The 20,815-nt window shown below is 44.2% G+C and overlaps 1 protein-coding gene across 1 annotated transcript in view; it reads left to right on the forward strand.

The window, feature by feature from the left end:
* The window catches only part of LOC122561411 (slit homolog 1 protein-like), a 201,017-nt gene that overhangs the window by 148,692 nt on the left and 31,510 nt on the right, over positions 1-20,815 (forward strand). The window contains exons 9-14 of the mRNA XM_043713173.1: positions 3,795-3,866; positions 12,943-13,014; positions 13,251-13,322; positions 14,395-14,538; positions 17,081-17,244; positions 18,553-18,576. Coding sequence (XP_043569108.1) covers positions 3,795-3,866; positions 12,943-13,014; positions 13,251-13,322; positions 14,395-14,538; positions 17,081-17,244; positions 18,553-18,576 — 548 coding nt within the window. The remainder of the gene's footprint in view (positions 1-3,794; positions 3,867-12,942; positions 13,015-13,250; positions 13,323-14,394; positions 14,539-17,080; positions 17,245-18,552; positions 18,577-20,815) is intronic.

The raw sequence follows: 20,815 nt of genomic DNA on the forward strand, positions 1-20,815 counted from the left end.
CCCTCAGCCTCCGATGCTCCAGAGAAAACAGCCCCAGACTGTTCAGCCTCTCCCTATAGCTCAAATCCTCCAACCCTGGCAACATTCTTGTAAATCTTTTCTGAACTCTTTCAAGTTTCACAACATCTTTCCAATAGGAAGGAAACCAGAATTGCACGTAATATTCCAGCAGTGGCCTAACCAATATCCTGTACAGCCACAACATGACCTCCGAACTCCTGTACTCAATACTCTGACCAATAGAAGAAAGCATACCAAATGCCATCTTCACTATCCTATCTACCTGCGACTCCTTATCCCCTTTTTGTGCCCTGATTTCCCTCTTAAGGTACTCCTAATGCCTTTATACTCTTCTAAGGATTCACTTGATCTATCCTGTCTATACCTGACATATGATTCCTTCTTTTTCTTAACCAAACCCTCAATTTCTTTAGTCATCCAGCATTCCCTATACCTACCAGCCTTTCCTTTCACCCTAACAGGAATATTCTTTCTCTGGACTCTCGTTATCTCAGAGTCAGAGTTCCTGAAGAAGGGCTAATGCCCGAAACGTCGATTCTCCTGTTCCATAGATGCTGCCTGACCTGCTGCGCTTTTCCAGCAACACATTTCCATCTCGTTATCTCAGCTCATCTTATCCCAATTTCCAGCCATCCTTTTACCTGCGAACATCTGCCCCCAATCAGCTTTTGAAAGTTCTTGCCTAATACCATCAAAATTCGCCTTCCTTCAATTTAGAATTTCAACTTTTAGATTTGGTCTATCCTTTTCCATCACTATTTTAAAACTAATAGAAATATGGTCGCTGGCCTCAAAGTGCTTTCCCACTGACACCTCAGTCACCTGCCCTGCCTTATTTCCCAAGAGTAGGTCAAGTTTTGCACCTTCTCTAGTAGGTACATCCACATACTGAATCAGAAAGTTTTTTTTTGTACACAATTAAAACATTTCTCTCCATCTAAACCCTTAACCCTATGGCAGTCCCAGTCGATGTTTGGAAAGTTAAAGGCCCTACCATAATCACCCTATTATTCTTACAGATAGCTGAGATCTCCATCCAAATTTGTTTCTCAATTTCCTTCTGACTATTGGGGGGTCTATAATGCAATCCCAATAAGGTGATCATCCTTTTCATATTTCTCAGTTCCACCCAAATAACCTCCCTGGATGTATTTCCGGGACTATTCTCCCTCAGCACAGCTGTAATGCTATCAAACTTATAACTGGACAAAATTAGGACTGGTCTCAGCACAAGGTCAAAGGTTCAACAACTAGAAGAGGGATAAGAATCAGAGGAGAAGGAAGAGAATTTGTTTGCCATAATTTGTTCTGATGTTATGTTACCAAACGGGCTGCATTTAAATTCTCTTACTTCCTGTTCAAATATTCATCTTAAACACACTATATTTGCACTGACCAACCGAAGTGGGGAATTTGATGTGTGACTGTGAAGTATTTGTAACATATATTGCTTACAGTAATTTGCAACCTGATTGCTCAAAAGAGAGCACACGTCAGGACAAATGAAAGAATGCCAAATTTCAAACAAGTATTACAGTGTGGAAGCAGGCCATTCAGCCCATTGAGACCACAGCAACCCTCGAAGAGCATCCCACCCAGTCCCTGTAACCCTACATTTCCCAATGCTAATCCACCTAGCCTCCACATCCTTGGACAATTTAGCTTGGCCAATCCATCTTTGGACATCAGTAGGAAACTCATGCAGACACGCGGAGCAAACCCCATACAGACAGTCTCCCAAGGCTGGAATCAAACCTGGGTCCCTGACACTATGAGGCAGCGATGCCTACCACTGAGCCACCATGGTGTCATACCATGCTGTCATACTACAAGAGGAAAGGTAGTTGATTGATTGACAAGTTGACTCTAAAGAACCAAGGCATTGCCATGGAGAAAGCAATTGGGAATTAGATGTGCCTTAAGCTTCTGGGTAATTCACAAATGGCCCAATGTTTGAGCAAATATATTTTTATCTGCAGAGAATGGATCTGTGTGTAAGAATGTTTGCATACATCAATGACCATGTTACGAGCTTGAACTCTTGTTAGTATAGAGTCATAGAAATATACAGTATGGAAACAGATCCCCTGGTCCAACTTGTCCATGCCGACCACATATCCTAAATAAATCTAGTCCCATCTGCCAGCACTTGGCCCATAATCCTTCAAACCCTTCCTATTCATATACCCATCCAGATGACTTTTAAATGTTATAATTGTACCAGCCTCCACCACTTCGTCTGGCAGCTCATTCCATACACACACCACCATCTGCGTGAAAAAGGTGCCCCTTAGGTCACTTTGAAATCTTTCTCCTGTCACCCTAAACCTAAACCCTCTAGTTCTGGACTCCCTGAATCCAGGGAAAGACCTTGTCTATTTATCTAACCATGCCCCTCATGATTTTATAAGCCTCGATAAGGTCACCCCTTTCAACCTCCAATGCTCCAGGGAGAACAGCCCCAGCCTATTCAGCCTCTCCCTGTAGCTCAAACCCTCCAACCCTGGCAACATCCTTGTAAATCTTTACTGAACCCTTTCAAGTTTCACAACATCCTGTAGAAGGGAGACCAGAACTGCACACAATATTACAAAAGTGGCCAAATCAATGTTCTGTAAGCCACAACATGACCCCCCAACTCCTATACTCAGTGCTCCGACCTATAAAGGAAAGTGTACTAAATGCCTTATTCGCTATCCTATTTACCTGAGACTCCACTTTCAAGAAACTATGAACCTGCACTCCAAGGTCTCTTTGTTCAGCAACACTCCCCAGGACCTTAACAGTAAGTGTATAAGTCCTGCTCTGATTTGCCGTTCCAAAATTCAGCACCTCATATTTATCTAAATTAAACTCCATCTGCCACTCCTCGGCCCGTTGACCCATCTGATCAAGATCTGGTCGTAATCTGAGGTCACCTTCTTCGCTGTCCGTTACACCTCCAATTTTGATGTCATCTGCAAACTTATAACCATACCTCCTACATTCACATCCAAATCATTTATATAAATGACAAAAAGCTGTGGACCCAGCACCGATCCTTGTGGCATTCCACTGGTCATAGGCCTCCAGTCTGAAAGGCAATCCTCCACCACCACCCTCTGTCTTCTACCTTCAAGCCAGTTCTGTATCCAAATGGCTAGTTCTCCCTGTATTCCATGTGATCTAACCTTACTTACCAGTCTACCATGAGGAACCTTGTCTAACACCTTACTGAAGTCCATATAGATCACATCTACCGCTCTGCCCTCATCAATCCTCTTTGTTACTTCTTCAAAAAACTCAAGTTCGTGAGACATGATTTCCCACGCACAAAGCCACGCTGACTATCCCTAATCAGTCCTTGCCTTTCCAAATGCATGCAAATCCTGTCCCACAAGATTCCCTCCAACAACTTTGCACCACTGATGTCAGGCTCATTGGTCTACAGTTTCCTGGCTTTTTCTTACCACGTTTCTTAAATAGTGGAACCACATCATAGCTATTAATGTACTCAAGATTATTCAGTTAATGCTGTCCAATCGCAAAATCAGCAGATGTTTGTTTGAAGTTTTGCAGACATGACCTGGTTGAGTATAACCTGTGTTCTGTCTATTATAAACAATCAAAGAAGTGTAAATTGTAGTGTTTATTTGAAAACTAGCATTCTTAAGAGTACAAGATGAAAAGCTTCATCAGCATGTTTTCTGTTCAGCAAGGTTCACACTTAGAACTCCCAAACAGCCTTTGTGTTTGGAATCATCCTCATTGTTCAATTTGACTTTCATTTTCAGACGTTTGGAACAGAATGGAATTAAATCAGTTCCACCAGGAACATTTACTCCATATAAGAAGCTCCGGCGTATGTAAGTACATCCCTCATTCTTAATCAATGATTGTCTGGTCAATTTAAAAAATGAACATTTATGATTAGCACTTAAATCTTTTAGGAGGTCTAAGTGTTATTTCAACAAACATTGAATACTCCTCAGGCAGCTACACTGTCCCTGCTGAACTCTCCCAGGACAGGCACAGAGAAAAGCTCTACTTTTTAAATTGATGATAAAGTTGTCTCTACATTGTCCCATCAAACACTCTCAGAAAAGGTGCAGCACAAGGTTAGGTACAGAGTATAGCAAACTCTACTCTTTTAAATGGAACGTAAAGCTGGCTGTATTGTTTTAAACAGAAAGTAAAGTTATTTCTGCACTGTCCCCATCAAACACTCAGTGGAAAGGTACAGAATGGGGTAAGTAACGCAATAGTGCTCTCTCTACTTGTTTAAACTGAAAATAAAGCTTCTCTACACTGTTCCCATCAAACACTGCCAGGACAGGGGCCGCAATGGGTTAGATACAGAGTAAAGCTTCCACTACACTGTCCTTATCAAACACTCCGAGGACAGGGACAGTACGGGGTTAGATACAGAGTAATGCTCTCTCTACACTGTCCCTATCAAACACTCCCAGGACAGGGACCGTAAGGGGTTCGATACAGGGTAAAGCTTCCACTACACTGTCCCCATCCAACATTCCCAGGACAGGGACCATATGGGGTCCGATACAGGGTAAAGCTTCCATTACACTATCCCCATCCAACATTCCCAGGACAGGGACCGTAAGGGGTTCGATACAGGGTAAAGCTTCCACTACACTGTCCCCATCAAACACTCCATGGAGAGGATCTGCATGGGATTAGATACAGAATAATGCTTCTTCTGCTCTTTTAAACCAAAAGGAAAGCCCTCTCTATCCAACACGCCTTTCATGGCTGATTGTCAATCATTGTGCATAACGGTTTTTCTGAGGTACTTTCTGACATCGAGGTTGTTATATAACTGCAAATTGTAGTTGCATGTGGAGGAGCAGGTTTATAACTTGTCCCTTTAAAAAATAATTATTTAAGCTGCAGTCTTTACAGAGATACTGAAGTGGCAGGCTCAAGGTCGAAGAGGTTATGTTGTTCTCTCAAATACCTGATCATTAATTTTTCAGGCACAAGAGCCTGATAAATGATAAATAGGATCAGGCAGGAGACAGAGAGATAAGAAAGAAGCAGAGAAACATCCACTCAAGCACTGGTTACTATGGTGATCAGCATGCAACAGGTTAATACCTTTTCTTTAGAGACTGCAGTTGTTCAGTGGACCATTGAAATCTTGCTGGAAATTATACTTTTCTCTCTCTGAATGCCTTTTATTCTCTTGCATCCTTATCTGGGTCTTCACAGATCATGTTTTAATCACACTTAGTAGTCTGGTCTCTCGTTCCCCAGACCTCACCCTGCAGTTAGAAGATGAGGGATGCTGTAGCCACTTTGGAGGGTACAGCAGTGCACATTCACTTGAATCACAAAATGCTTACATTGTTAGTGAAGACTGGATAAATCCCGATTTATATCCCCATGATTGTTGAAGACTGAGCAGGTAGTCTGACCACGGTGTTCAGAGATTCGACCAGAAAAATTAAGAAAAACTATTTTTTTTCTGATGAAAAGAAAAGAACAGGGGGGCAGAACCTTAAAGCTAGAGCTGGGACAAAGAGGAGCTAAATGAGGGAACAACTTTTCATGCAAAGGATGGGGGAAGCTTGGAAATAATGATTGGGAATACTAGGGGTGGGAGGATCAATTGAAGATTTTAAGACTCAGATTATATAGGTCATGGCGTAAGCACTAACAGGGAGCAAAGGCTCATAATTGCAGTTGATGTGATGGACTAACAGTACAGTCTCGAGGGACTGAATGGCCTCCACCTGTTGAATTTGTATTGCCCATTTAGCACCTGCTATTCTCCTCTGATCAAAACAATGTTTAACACTGAAGCAGATATAAGGACAGGCGACCAAAAGCTTTATAGAGTCATAGAGATGTACAGCATGGAAACAGACCCTTCGGTCCAACTTGTCCATGCCGACCAGATATCCCAACCCAATCTAGTCCCACCTGCCAGCACCCGGCCCATATCCCTCCAAACTCTTCCTGTTCATATACCCATCCACTTGCCTTTTAAATGTTGCAATTGTAGTAACCTCCACTACTTCCTCTGGCAGCTCATTCCATACACGTACCACCCTCTGCATGAAAATGTTGCCCCTTAGGTCTCTTTTATATCTTTCCCCTCTCACCCTAAACCTATGCCCTCTAATTCAGGACTCCCCTGCCTCAGGGAAAAGTCTTTGTCTATTTATCCTATCCATGCCCCTCATGATTTTATAAACCTCTATAAGGTCACCCCTCAGCCTCCGACGCTCCAGGGAAAACAGCCCTAGCCTCTCTCTATAGCTCAAATCCTCCAACCCTGGCAACATCCCTGTAAATCTTTTCGGAACCCATTCACATTTCACCACATCTTTCCGATAGGAAGGAGACCAGAATTGCATGCAATATTCCAACAGTGGCCTAACCAATGTCCTATACAGCCGCAACATGACCTCCCATCTCCTGTACTCGATACTCTGACCAATAAAGGAAAGCAAACCAAACCCCTTCCTCACTGTCATATATACTTTATCAAAGAGATCAGCTTTACTTAATTGCAAGGACATGTTGGTGCATTGAGATTTCCTCTGCTTATTCCTTCTTCCTGAGGTGGTGTGCCATATAACTCTTTGTGCATCACCAGCTTTGCTCAGCAGTGGAATCTTGAGAAACATTCCTTCTCCTTTGCCTTGCCTCCCTACGCAACTAATTTACAACAAAAAACAAAGATACAACAAACAGTATAGCACAGGACAGGCCGTTCGGCCCACCAAGCCTGCGCTGACACATGACACAGTTTTAAACTAGAATCCTTTTGCCTCTACGCGGTCCATATCCCTCTGTTCCCTGCCAGCTCTATTATCTGCCATTGCTATGAAATCCACCTCCACCACCTTCGCTGGCATCATATTTAAAAGAAAATGCACACTGATCTTTGTGATCCAGCAGCCTCCATCAAGGGCTGTTCGTTAGGTCACTGCTGAACTGTCAAAGGTAGTCAGTGTTCATGGCCCGATCGTCACAGAAGGGTGTGGGGTGAACCTGGAAACAGTGATATAGTGGCTATGCCTGGGCTACTGTTTTGGAATTCAGTTCAAAACTCCCCGTTGTAATTGGGGACTTAGGTTCAGTTTTTCTTTATTCACTCACGGAACATGGGCATCGCTAGTTAGACCAGCATTTAAGCTGTTAAAAGTCAGCCACTTTGCTGTGGGTCTGGAGTCACGTGTCGGCCAGATTGTGTAGGGAGGACTGTTAATGAAGCAGATGGAACACAAATAGAAGTAGGTGGGAAAACTCAGCAGGTCTGGCAGCATCAGTGGAGAGAAAGCAGAGTGAACATTTCAGCTCCAGTGACCCTTTCTCGGAACTGTTTATTTTTTGCTTAATGAACCAGACAACAATTTCCAACAATTGACAATAGTTTCATGGCCATCATTAGAATCTTAGTTCCAGACTCAAAAAATATCCCACTACATAGGAATTGAACCCAGGTATCCAGAACATCATCTGGATCTATGGACGAATAGGCTAGTGATAATGCCAATGGGCCATTACCTCCTTTGTTAATTAAATAAATCTGGAACAAAAAGCTAGTCCTGGTAATGATGACTAGGAAACTATCAAATTTCTGTTAAAAAAAAACCCATCTGGTTCACTGATGTCCTTTAGAGAAGGAAGTCTATTGTCTTTAACTGATCTAGCATACATGTGACTCCAGACCCACTCTGAAATGCCCTCTGAAATAACAAACTACTCAGTATACATTCAAGCAAGTGGCTCAATACCATTACCTGCTCAGGGGAAATTAGGGATGGGCAATAAATGCTGACAACACCTCCATCCATTAGAAGTATAAAGTTAAAAGGTGGGCCACTGCTGCTTTCAGGTGATTGCCATGGACACCTAAGATCAATGAGAACCATGATACTCAGCAGGACTAGAGAATGTGGCCAGTTTCATCCCTTATCTCCTTCCACATTTTCATCCACAGGGATTCCATGGTGATAGCTAGGTCCACTTGACCCCTGTTACATGATCAATTATGAACCAAGATGTCTTGCAGATACTTTGCCTTTCTTTCAGCAACAGAAGACTTAGAGATGCAGAGGAACAGGAGGAGGTCATTCGGCCCTTCAAATGCAATTGTGGCTGATCTGTGACCATCTTGGCTTCATACTCTGACAAATAAAAATCTATTGATCTCAGCTGTAAAATGATCAATCAGCTTCCCAGCATCAACCCTGTTTTATGGAAGAATGTTCCACACTTTAATCATCCATCTCTTCCTTGCAGGTTGGGTTTGTTTCAAGGTTATGTTCCCTTGGACATACCTCCCACACCAGTGTTTTTATCTACTCAATTGAATCCTTACAAATATCCTAAAAATCTCAACTAAATTATGTCTTCTTCTTTCAGCCTCTCCCATGTCCCTTGGGGATATGCAATGTTGGTTGATCACCCTTCTCCATCTCCTCTCATCAATCTCTCATTCCTTTTCCAACTCGGTTTAAGTTTCTCACCATCACATCTTTCCATTTGGCCAGCCTTCCCCTTTGTCTTCTACCTGGCTCCATCACTCACCTCACCACATTCTCTCTCTCTCTGTAACAGATAACCAGAAAGGGCTTTTGCCCGAAGTGTCGACTCTCCTGCTCCTTCGATGCTGCCTGAACTATGCTGTGCTTTTCCAGCACCACACTCTTGACTCTGATCTCCAGCATCTACAGTCCCCACTTTCACCCATTTCAATCTCTTCCCAGCTCCTGTCTTTGATGCTCCCAGTATCTTCACTGAACCCCTGATGTGCTGGTTCAATATTTGCCCTTTCTTGCTAATGCTACAAATCCATCTCAGCAATTGTATCTCATTACTGTTGTAAGTTATTTTTCCTCTCCTTTGAGGGCGCCCTTGTTTCTACACTACATAACAGCTGTCTCATAATTCTTCTTTTCAGTTTCAATAAGTCTTTTCTATCATGTGACCTTCCACTACACATCTTCTGCTTATTGCAACCATACCCAATCCATTGCTTAAAATTCCAATCCCATGCTTTCATCTTCTGCCACCACCAATCCCACGTGCATGAATTCACTCTCTCCAAGTCTTCATTCAGAATCAAATCACCCTTTAACCTCTAATACTAGTCTAGTTTTTAAAAACTTCTCCTCATAACCTAAACCAGGGACCCTTTGTAACCTTCTGCTGTTGCCTTACATCACCAGGGACCTGGGTTCAGTTGTACCCTCGGGTTGACTGTCCATTTTGCACATTTCCCCCATGTCTGCGTGGATTTCCTCCTGGATGCTCCAGTTTCCTGCCACAGTCGAAATATGTGCAGGTTAGAGTGGATTGGCCATGGGAAATGCAGGGATAGGGTAATGCGGGACTGGATGGGATGCTTGTCAGAGTTTTGGTGTGAACCCGATGGGTTGAATAGCCTGCTTCCAAGCTTTAGAGATTCTGTGATATACTCCCTTTGCTGTGGCAGCCAGAATTGTACACAGTACTCTGGAAGTGCTTTAACCAAGGTTTTGTATACTGACTGTAATGTTTGTCAGGCTAGAAAGACAATAGATGGATAAAACAACCCACATGGACAGGTCCCCACTCAAGCGAATCTAACATCCTTTCATGAATATTTAATACCCCGTGTAAAATTAACTGACGGTAGCTGCTGAATGGGTTCTGGTGTTGACTCTCTCCCCTCGCTGTACCATCTGTTAGATTAAGGGCAGCAGAAGGAAGCCCTTTTACACCTCAATTCTTGCCTCTTCCCTGCCCTCCCTCAGGACCCTGCCCGAGTTTAAACAATAAGCAGCTATCCAGCCCAGGGGATGTATCTGCAATCTTTTTAAAATGGTTCTTTCATTCATGAGGCGGAGATGATGACAGAATGGTAATGTCGCTGAGCCAGTAGTTCTGAGGGCCACAGGTTCGAATCTCACCGCGGCAGCTGGTGGAATTTAAATTCAATTAATAAATTAGGAATTATAAAGCCAGTCCTAGTGATGGTGACCATGACAACTGTCATCAATCATTGTTGAAAAAAAAACACCCTGGTGTCCTTTCCCAGTCTGGCCTATAATGTGACTTCAGAGCCACAGCAATGCAGATGATTCTTAACTGTTTTCTAAAATGGGAGAAAGTGGTGACTGCAGATGCTGAAGATTAGAATCTAGATTAGAGTGGTGCTGGAAAAGCCCAGCAGGTCAGGCAGCATCCGAGGAGCAGGGAAATCGACGTTTCGGTGATAGGCCTGATGAAAGGCTCTTTCCCAAAATGTCAATTCTCCTGCTCCTTGGAGGCTGCCTGACCTACAGTGCTTTACCAGCGCCACACTCTTGACTGCCTTCTAGAACATAGAACATAGAACATAGAAGAATACAGCGCAGTACAGGCCCTTCGGCCCTCGATGTTGCGCCGATCCTAGTCCACCTAACCTACACTAGCCCACTATCCTCCATATGCCTATCCAATGCCCGCTTAAATGCCCATAATGAGGGAGAGTCCACCACTGCTACTGGCAGGACATTCCATGAACTCACGACTCGCTGAGTAAAGAACCTACCCCTAACATCTGTCCTATACCTACCCCCCCTTAATTTAAAGCTATGCCCCCTTGTAATAGCTGACTCCATACGTGGAAAAAGATTCTCACTGTCGACCCTATCTAAACCCCTAATCATCTTGTACACCTCTATCAAGTCACCCCTAAACCTTCTTTTAAGCAGTGGTCGAAACAGCATTTTAACAATGCTGCATCGTTGGAGTTGATCAGCACAAATGGCGCATGGTGTGGACACAGCGAAGGCCATTCTGAAATGGCCTAACAAGCCATTCCATTCAAAGGCAGTTAGGGATGGATGATAGACGCTAGCCTTGCAGTGATGCTCTCATCCCGTGACAGGATAACGAAAAGATGTGAGTCACGATCAGTGATCCCAGAGAACTAGCTGATGCACCTGTTTCTTGAAGCAGATAGCTCCCTTATATTGAGTCTACAGAACAGGACTCAGGCCATTCAGCCCAAACATTTTATGCTGGTGTTTATGGTCCAGATGAGCCTCGTCTCATCCTATTTCACTTCACCTTGTCTGCATATTCTTCTTTCCTCTCTCTCACATTATCCCTTAACTGTACTGATACTGGTCTCCTCAGCCAATGCCTGTGGCTGCGAGTTCCACCCTCTCACTTCTCTCTGGGTAAAGCGAGTGGTTTTATTGGATGACTGCCTTAGCTCCTAATTCCCATCTCCCCCATGAGCAAAAACACCTTCGCTGTGTCCACACCATGCGCCTTTTTAAATATGTCGATCCAGTCACTGCTCAGATTTCTCTCTTCAAGAAGGTCTCCTTCCTATCGGAAAGATGGTGTGAAATTTGAAAGGGTTCAGAAAAGATTTACAAGGATGTTGCTATAGGAGGATTTGAGCTATAGGGAGAGGCTGAATAGGCTGGGGCTGTTTTCCCTGGAGCATTGGAGGCTGAGGAGTGACCTTATAGAGGGTTATAAAATCATGAGGGACAGTGGATAAATAGACAAGGTCTTTTCTCTGGTGTGGGGGAGTCCAGAACTAGAGGGCATAGGTTTAGGGTGAGAGGAGAAAAATATAAAATAGACCTAAGGGGCAACGTTTTCACACAGAGGGTGGTACGTGTATGGAATGAGCTGCCAGAGGAAGTGGTGGAGGCTGGTACAATTGCAACATTTAAGAGACATTTGGATAGGTATATGAATAGGAAGGGTTTGGAGGGATATGGGCCAGGTGCTGGCAAGCGGGACTAAATTGGGTTGGGATATCTGGTCGGCATGGACAGGTTGGACCGAAGGGTCTGTTTCCATGCTGTACATCTCTATGACTCTATGACTCTAAGTGTCTCAGCCCTTTCAACCTTCTATAAGGAAATCATGAATAAAACATAGAGAAGTATTGAACAGTTTGAAAAAGTTACAAAGTGTATGGAAATGATTTGACTAACTTCAGTTAAATCAATCACATTAAGGCAGAATGTATTGGCTCATCACAGATCGGGTAAGTATGTTTGTACCTCAGTACTAGGCACTGTACTATATTGTGCAAAAGAGTAGCATGATAGTTCTCCTGGTAACTTTCCACGGTGGCTCAGTGGTTAGCACTGCTGCCTCACAGCGCCAGGGTCCCAGGTTCAATTCCCGCCTCAGGCGACTGACTGTGTGGAGTTTGCACGTTCTCCCCGTGTCTGCGTGGGTTTCCTCCGGGTGTTCCTCCCACAGTCCAAAGATATGCAGGTTAGGTGAATTGGCCATGCTAAATTGCCCATGGTGCATTGGTCAGAGAGAAATGGTTCTGGGTGGGTTACTCTTCGGAGGGTCGGTTGGGCCAAAGGGCCTGTTTCCACACTGTAGGGAATCTAATCTGATCTGATCTGATCTAAACACAGATTACCCTTGCCTGGATTAGTGCAACTCTAACAACACCAAGAAGTTCAACACCATCCAAGATAAAACAGCCCACTTGATTGGCACCTTATCAATCAACTTAAACATCCACTCCCTCCTCCAGCACTGATGCACAGTAGCAGTAGCGAGTACCATCTACAAACTAAACTGCAGCAACTTACCAGGGCACCTTCCAAACAGGTGACCTACACTACTGAGAATGACAAAGTCAGCAGAGATATGAGAACAGCACCACCTGCAAGTTCCTCTCCGAGCCACTCACCGTGCTGACTTGGAAATACATTGCCAGTCCTTCAGTGTCACTGGGTCAAATTCCTGGAAGCCCCTTCCTAACAGTATCATGAGTGTATCTTCACCAGATGGACTGCGTTGGTTCAAGAAAGCAGCTGACCACCACCTTCTCAAGTGTACCTAAGGATGACCAGTAAATACTGGTCTCACCAATAGTGTGCACATCTCAGAGTCAGAGTGTAAATGTATTTGAAAGAATCAATGTTCTAAAAGCTTTCTCCTTTCTTTCAGAGATCTCAGCAACAACCAGATCGCTGAGATTGCACCTGATGCTTTCCAGGGGCTGCGTTCACTTAATTCTCTGTGAGTATTAGTCAGACGAGGGGCCATAAGATGTGAAATAAAGAGGACGTTTCATGTCACTCAACCTGTTGTTCACCAGGGCAGCTGGTAATCACAACACCAGACTGATTGTGGGCATCTTCACCTTGCCCCAAAATGCCTTGGCTGCAAGTGAGAGTGGCCATTGCTTTTCACCTCCACCCCCTCCAATTATCATTTTCCTGTCTTTATCTTTCCTTTACCTCTTCCACTTCCAGGGTCCTGTACGGAAACAAAATCAACGAACTCCCGAAAGGAGTGTTTGAAGGACTCTACGCTCTACAGCTCCTGTGAGTGTTTGACCTCCGAGCGTAAAAAGTAAAATCACTATTTTGCGACGGTGTGAGGGAGGAGAACTCTTTAGTTAAAGTCCAAACACCTTCCACCCAGAGGTTATAGGGCCACAGTGCTGCCCAGGAACAGGGGACAGTACCTTCATTGTGTCGGTTTGCCATTGTCGCACAGGTCCACATTGCTGGTCAGTTTGGTTGAAACCCACCAGTGAATCAGGCGTATATCGGAGTTCCTACAAAATACATAGGTTCCAAATGTGGGAGGCTTTGGTCTGTGTCGGAGGGGTGGGTTTTGGTGAATGGACAGACTGTCAATGGGTGAAAAAGTGAACAGGAATCTCAAAGCTCTTTGTTATACCCATTGGAAGCTTGGAGGACCCAGAGTAAACCTCCAGGCTTCACAAACCCTATTGAGAAGGCTGTTAGAAAGGCATATTGAATCCTTCCCTTTATAAATTGAGGAATAGAGTACAAATACAAGAATGTTAAGCCTTTATAAATTACTGATTAGGCCTCACTTTAGGAAGGATGTCAAGGCCTTGGAGCTGGTTCAAGAGAGATTTAAGAGAGTGGTATAGGACAGAGGGACTCCAGTAACAAAGCAAGCTGAGAGAATCCAGGATTCTTCTCCTTAGAGGAGAAAAGGTTAGGCGGAGATTTAATTGGGATGTTCAAAATCATGGATTAATGTAAGTATAGAGAAGCTGTTTCCCGTGGGGGAAGGTGAGAACTAAAGGACTCAGATTTAGGACATTTGGCAGAAGAACTAAAAGTAATCAGTTTTTTTTCTACCAAGAAAGTTGCGATCTGGGATGCGCAGTCTGAAAGGACAGTGGAAGTAGACTCGGTTGGGTTTTTCAGTGCAGAATTGGATAAATTCTTGGCAGCACTAAGATTTGCATGGCCATGGGGAACAATAAGGGAGAGTGGATCCTGATTGGGATACCTTTCTGAAAGAGCTGCCATTGGCACAATGGACTAAATGGCCTCTTGGAACGTTATGTGGAGACAGACAGGCATTCAGTCCTTGCAAGCCATTTCAATAATGCTGCATCCCATTTCTCTTCAGACTCCTGAACGCTAATAAAATCAACTGCATTCGAGCCGATGCTTTTCAAGATCTGCAAAACCTCAGTCTCCTCTCGCTATATGACAACAAGATCCAGACACTGGCTAAAGGGACTTTCACCTCACTCCGGGCCATCCAGACTCTGTATGGACACTATTACAGCCTTCTTGTTCATAGACTGTGGATTATTTTAGTGATGTTTCTAACCTACTCACTGGAGGGATGTAGGGTGGTTGAGGGTGGGTTGGTAGGTGTAAAGGTTCGGTAAGGCAGTTGGCTGGGTGCTTAGCGTGTGATGCAGCAGGGTACCAGTGGTGTGGGATCAATTCCTGCACTGGCCATGTAATAGTTCGTTGAGGTCTACTGCCCCCTCTTACCCCATGCTTGCTGAGTGCTACCCGTTAAGCTACATATCACCAATTGTCCCTCTGTGAGGGAGGGAGCATCGCTGCTCCTTCATGGATTATGGTTATCTACTTCACTTTGTTTTAATGAATGAAAATCTTCACTGTTACAAAGGAAGGAGAAAATGACCATGACTTAAAATTCCTTGAAAATTCCAGTCATCTGTACCTGTCAGGGTTTTGACCTCACTCAGGTCAGACGGCCCCGAGTTGGAGGGAACCTGTGAAATGCAGTCCTTAATGAGGCTTCCCCTATGGAACCAGTGTGAGCACTGCAGATTGTTAGAGCAGTGAGGATACAGTAAAGTCTGCAGAGCCCCTGCTAACGGTGAATGACTGTGGCCAGCCGAGATACCTGCACTATTTCAGAGCTTAACGGTAGGCCTGTCAAATGACTCGGTAACAGCCTCCCCATTGGCTGCTGCTGAGTCTTCCATCTTGTAACAACGCAACCAAATTAAATCTTCATTCGACAGACGCTGGCACCACATTGTGTGAGCTGCTGGACACTTGATCTCTGTGATTAGATGTCCTTTTAGGTTTGGATCTTCAAGCTGCTGTGTCCAGGGTGGTAGAGGCTCTAGTCTTAAGCAAGGTGTAGTTTATTGCAAGATAGCAATCAGGTTCAAGCAACATTGATATAATAAGGGCTTTTGATGAAGTGGAGTCCCAGGTTCAAGTACCACCTGCTCCAAAGGTGACCCTGAGCAGGTCAATTGAAAATATCTACATTAGTATGACAGGCTGTAAGGAGATCTAGGTCTGTCTTCCTCAAGATCCTTAGCTATTTCGCCTTTACCTCTCAAGCCCTTATGACATGGGAATGTCACATACCTGGAAATTGATAGAGGGAGTTTCATCTGAGACATTCAAGAGGACACTGGATAATTATTTGGATAGAAATCATCTTCTGGGATATAGCGAAAAGGCAGGAGATTGGAGTTAGGGAACAGAACCATCGCAGGCATGATGGGCTGAATAGCCTCCTCCTGCACTGTGACCACTCAATAATTCTGTGACATCATCAGACTGGGTAGAGTAAAATGCAGTCTTCAGCATTAACCTTTTCAGAGTCATTATCTTAAAGAACACTCAACAGTCTGAATGTTAGGAGTGCTGTCACCTCTCACTGTGTGACACTAGCCAGCCAATACCACCTCTAACCCGGATATGGTGAACATAGAAAGAGCGTATATTAAACACACTTTTCCAAACTTGGGTTCTCTTTGTATAAAAGCAAACTCGTGAAGATGCTCGAAATCTGAAACAAATACAGAGCTGTATTAGTCTAGAGTTAACATTTTGAGTCCAATATGACTTTCCGTATTCCTCATGGTCTATTCATATCGGACTTAAATGTTAACTCTGTTTCTCTCTCTACAGATGCTGCCAGACCTGCTGAGTTTCTCCAGCATTCTCTGTGCTGGTTCCAGATTCAGGGGTTGGCAAGATTCTGTTCGATGTTTCTCTTGGGGGTCCAAATCAATACAAGATAGTCACTGACGAATCCAACTGGGAGAAATACCTTTATGCAGAGAATGGTGATACTGTGGAACTCCCTCCAACAGGGGGAGGTGGAGATGAATAGATGTATTTGAGAGAAGGTTGGTCATGTACATGGTGGAGAAAGTGAGGGCTGCAGACACTGAAGGTCAGAGTTGAGAGTGTGGTGCTGGAAAAGCCCAATAGGTCAGGCAGCATCTAAGCAGCAGGAGTATCGACATTTTGGGCATAAGCCCTTCGTCAGGCCTCATTTGTTCTCCACAGTTTCCTCCCTCAGCTGTGTGATTTCTGTTACAATTGTGTTCATGCACTGTAATATTTTTCTCCCCCGTGTTTGTCCTTAGTATACCAAATTTATGAACCGGCATTCTTGATAAACTGGCCTGATGAAGGGCTTATACCTGAAATGTCGATCATCCTGCTCCTTGGATGCTGCCTGACCTGTTGTGCTTTTCCAGCACCAAGCTCTCGACCATGTACATGGGGGATCAAGGGTTAGGGGGATTTGCTGACACAGAGTGATAAAGTAGGGTGGTTAGATGCATTTTGAAGCATAAACACCATTGTTGAGCAGCTGGGCTGAATGGCCTATTCCTGTGAGGTAAATATTGTGTAATCTCAAATTTGTCTTGGTTCTGTAACCCTCACCCAAGGCACCTAGCCCAAAACCCCTTCGTCTGTGACTGCCATTGTTGAGCAGCTGGGCTGAATGGCCTATTCCTGTGCTGTAAATATTGTGTAATCTCAAATTTGTCTTGGTTCTGTAACCCTCACCCAAGGCACCTAGCCCAAAACCCCTTCGTCTGTGACTGCCATCTCAAGTGGCTTGCGGACTACCTCCGTTCTAATCCGATTGAGACCAGTGGGGCTCGCTGTGCCAGTCCGCGGCGCTTGGCAAACAAGAGGATCGGGCAGATCAAAAGCAAGAAGTTCCGCTGCTCAGGTATTGTACTGCACGCTGCTGTCTGAAGCTTCAGCTCTGGTGTGAGAGGACTCCCAAACCGTGAGGACAGTGGCATGCTTCTTATGTTACTGGATGCGCGATCCAGAAGCTTAGACCAACAGCCTGGCAGGTCATGCGTTCAAATCCCAGCACGGGGCAAGCTGACTTCAACGTTTGTTTTATGATTTATTTGAGGCCAACATTTGTTGCCCATCCCATACTGCCACAAGAACTGAGTGAGCTTGTTCAGCCACTTCAGAGAGCAGTTAAACATCAACCATATTGCAGTGGGTCTGAAATCACATGTAGGCCAGACCAGACCATCCCTCAAGATAATTATTGAACCAGCTGGACAATCGCTGGTAGTCGGCACATGAACCATTGCTGAGATTAACTTTATATTCCACATTAATTCATTTGAATTTAAGTGGCATTATCTGCTGTGGTGGGTTTTGAACTCATGTCCCTCAAGTATTACCCTGAGCCTCTGGAATACTAGCCCCAAAACATGATGTCTATCCCACTGTGTTCCCCCTCCCCCCCAGTTCAACAATAGGTCTGCATTTTCTGTTTGGTTAGTGGGTTAATTTGGTGAGTGGAGTCTTGCACACACTCCTCACTTTAAGCAGAGAACCTTCGGGAGGATATATTGACCTTGGATGGAGTGCAGCATTTCTCCAGAGTGATTCTTGGGTGGAAAAAGGATTCAGTCCTGAGGACAGGCTGTATAGACCAGGCTTGAATCCCCTCAGTTATAGAAGATTAAGGAAATGTGATGTAATTAAAATGAATTAAAGATCCATTGCTGTTGACAGGGAGAAACTATTTGCTTTGGTTGGAGTAGGGTGTATAAGGAGACAAAAGGGGTTTGGGGGAGATTGGGGTTCAGAACAAGTCAAGTGCAAGGGATCTCAATGATCAAAAATTCAAACTAGACTTTTCCAGGGTAATAGAAATGTTGAGCCCCATCAGCTGCACCTTGTGGCTTATTGCCTCAGGCAATAGTAGACACCAGTTTAATTTTTAAAAGTGCTGTTAATCATTTAAGCATATGAATTAGTCAGGTTGCATATTGATGGTCTTAAAAGATCATTAGGTCTGCAACCAAATACTTGGTCTTAACCAATCCCTGTCCACTGTCCTTTCTCCCTGTGCCACTTTCTCAGATGAACAGCGACACAGCAGTAACTCCATATAAAATATGATTTATGTCTTCAGCTTGTAGCTTTGTAGGTGTACACTGGCAGTAATGAGGGCGCACATGCACATTGTCAAAACTTACCAATCTTTCATCTTTCTCCTTCACAGCAAAAGAACAGTATTTCATCTCAGGTAAGAGACACAGAATGAGTGCATTGGTACCACGTATTGAGTTGATCTGTAGTGTGGAGATTATCATTTTTAACCTTCTTTGAAATGACGGTTAAAGCTGTGGCTCCAAGTGACATTATTCGTAATTCCCCTCTCGTAGATAGGCTTGGTGTATGACTGGGTTGTACAGGAACAGGCTGCTTCTCTTTCACCTCCACTTCACACTATTATAAAGAAGGAAGAAAGGATTTGCACTTACATAGTGCCTTTGACAATCTCACCTCATCCCACAACGCTTTATAACTGATGAAATTCTTCCAAATTCTTCCCTGTTGTACTGTGGGCAGCTAGATTGCACACAGAGAGATACCACAAAAAGCAGTATTTTTTATTAAAGTTGGATGAGGAATTAATTTGGAAATCTTCCTACCATTCTTCAAATACTGCTATGGGTTCTTTTGTGTTCCCCTGAGAGGGCTTAAGAGGTTTAACATCGAATTCCTACAGTGTGGAAGCAGGCCATTCAGCTGTTGAGTCTACACTGGCCCTCCGAAGAGCATCCCACCCTATCCCTGTAATCCTGCATTTGCCCTGTCAATCCACCTAGCCTGCATATCCCTGGACACTGTGGGCAATTTGGCATTGCCAGTCCACCTAACCTGACAGTGGGAGAAAACCAGAGCAGACTCAACAGAGTATGTGAAAACTCCACGCAGATGGTCACTCAAGGGTGGAATCGAGCCCAGGTTCCTGAGGTTGTGAGGCAGTAGTGCTAACCACTGTGCCACCGTGCTGCCCACAATGGCATCAGCCTGGACTTTGTACTCTGATCTCTGGACTGGGTGAGAATGCAACACATTGGACCATAATGGTGCCTCAGTCTGGAGAGTTTCAGTGTCCAGAATTGAATGCTGCAAGGAATAGGGTGGGTCATGGGGTAAGTGAACGATGGAGGGTTAACACAAACCTCTATAGTTCCTTTCAAACAGGCACCGATCACTGACAGATTTCCCACTGCCCACTGAGAGCACTGACACCTGATGAAATCAATATAGAGTGGGTTTAAGAGAATTTCCAGTTCCATCTCCTGCCATTGGCGCTATTCAGTAGCTATCATTATTTGGGCACAGTTTGGAATATTGCTGTGGAGACTGAGATTCAGTTAAATCCATACACCCAGCACACCAGAGAGAGTAGATCCAAAATGAATATGTAGATTTAAAATGGTCATCAATTTGGTGCTCATCTGGATGACACTACTCTGACCTTAAATGTTAAGTAAAGAATAAAACTCCCTCTCCACTGTCCTTATCAAATATTCCCCTGACAGGTAGAGCACGAGGTTAGACACAGAGTAAAGCTTTCACCTCTTTTTTTAAACTGAAAGAAAAGCTTCCTCTGTTCTATTAAACTGAAATGAAATCTCCGCCTACACTGTCCTTATCAAACACTCCCAGGGCAGATACAGCACAAGGTTAGATTCCGAGTAACGCTCCTCCAACTCAGTTACAAATTCTGAAGCCACCTCCTCTTTTGAATACATTTCCCTTGGCTACATCTGCCAACCTGAATGTGATTAAAGTTTAATAATAAGGACAGTTTTGTTGTTGTGGATCCAGACTCAATTGAGCCGTGTGCTCAGTTCACCTCCTACTGTTACAGTCAGCAGAGAAACAGCTCCTTCTGCAACCCAGATTGTGTATTGTCTCAGAGCTCCTTCAATGGTGCTTAAATTGATTGTCTTGTCAGCAAGCTGTGTGTCTCTGCTCTTTGACAGCCTCTAGATGTATTTGGCGGATGCATGTGCAAGAACTGACAGAATTCTCCATCAAGGTCAGCTTCACTGAATCATTTCAGGAGAATGAAGAATTCATTGCAGATGCCAGGCTTTGTGTTGTGTCACTTACATTTATTGATGATGCTGTTCCTGACTATCAAGATGATTTCTTGTCTCTGGATGATTTGAACCCACTGGCAATAGTTCAGCAAACATTTCACCTGCCTGTCTAAAGGCAATACTCACGAAATTCTATCCACTTGACATTCTAGTCTTCACATTTTCAGCAGCTCAGCTCTTAACCCTCTTCCCAATCAAATGTTCACCGAGCTTTCTCTCACTTGCCCTGCTGAATATTTTCTGTCCTTCTCTCCATCTCCTCTCCATTCTTATTTCCTTCCCTCATTTCTTCCACTCTTATCTCCTCCCTTTCCCCACTCCTTTACTTCCCTGGCTTTTCTTTGCCACCCTTCCCTCTCCTCT

Source organism: Chiloscyllium plagiosum, chromosome 22 (genome assembly GCF_004010195.1).
Source record: "Chiloscyllium plagiosum isolate BGI_BamShark_2017 chromosome 22, ASM401019v2, whole genome shotgun sequence".
In the NCBI taxonomy this organism is placed as follows: Eukaryota; Metazoa; Chordata; class Chondrichthyes; order Orectolobiformes; family Hemiscylliidae; genus Chiloscyllium; species Chiloscyllium plagiosum.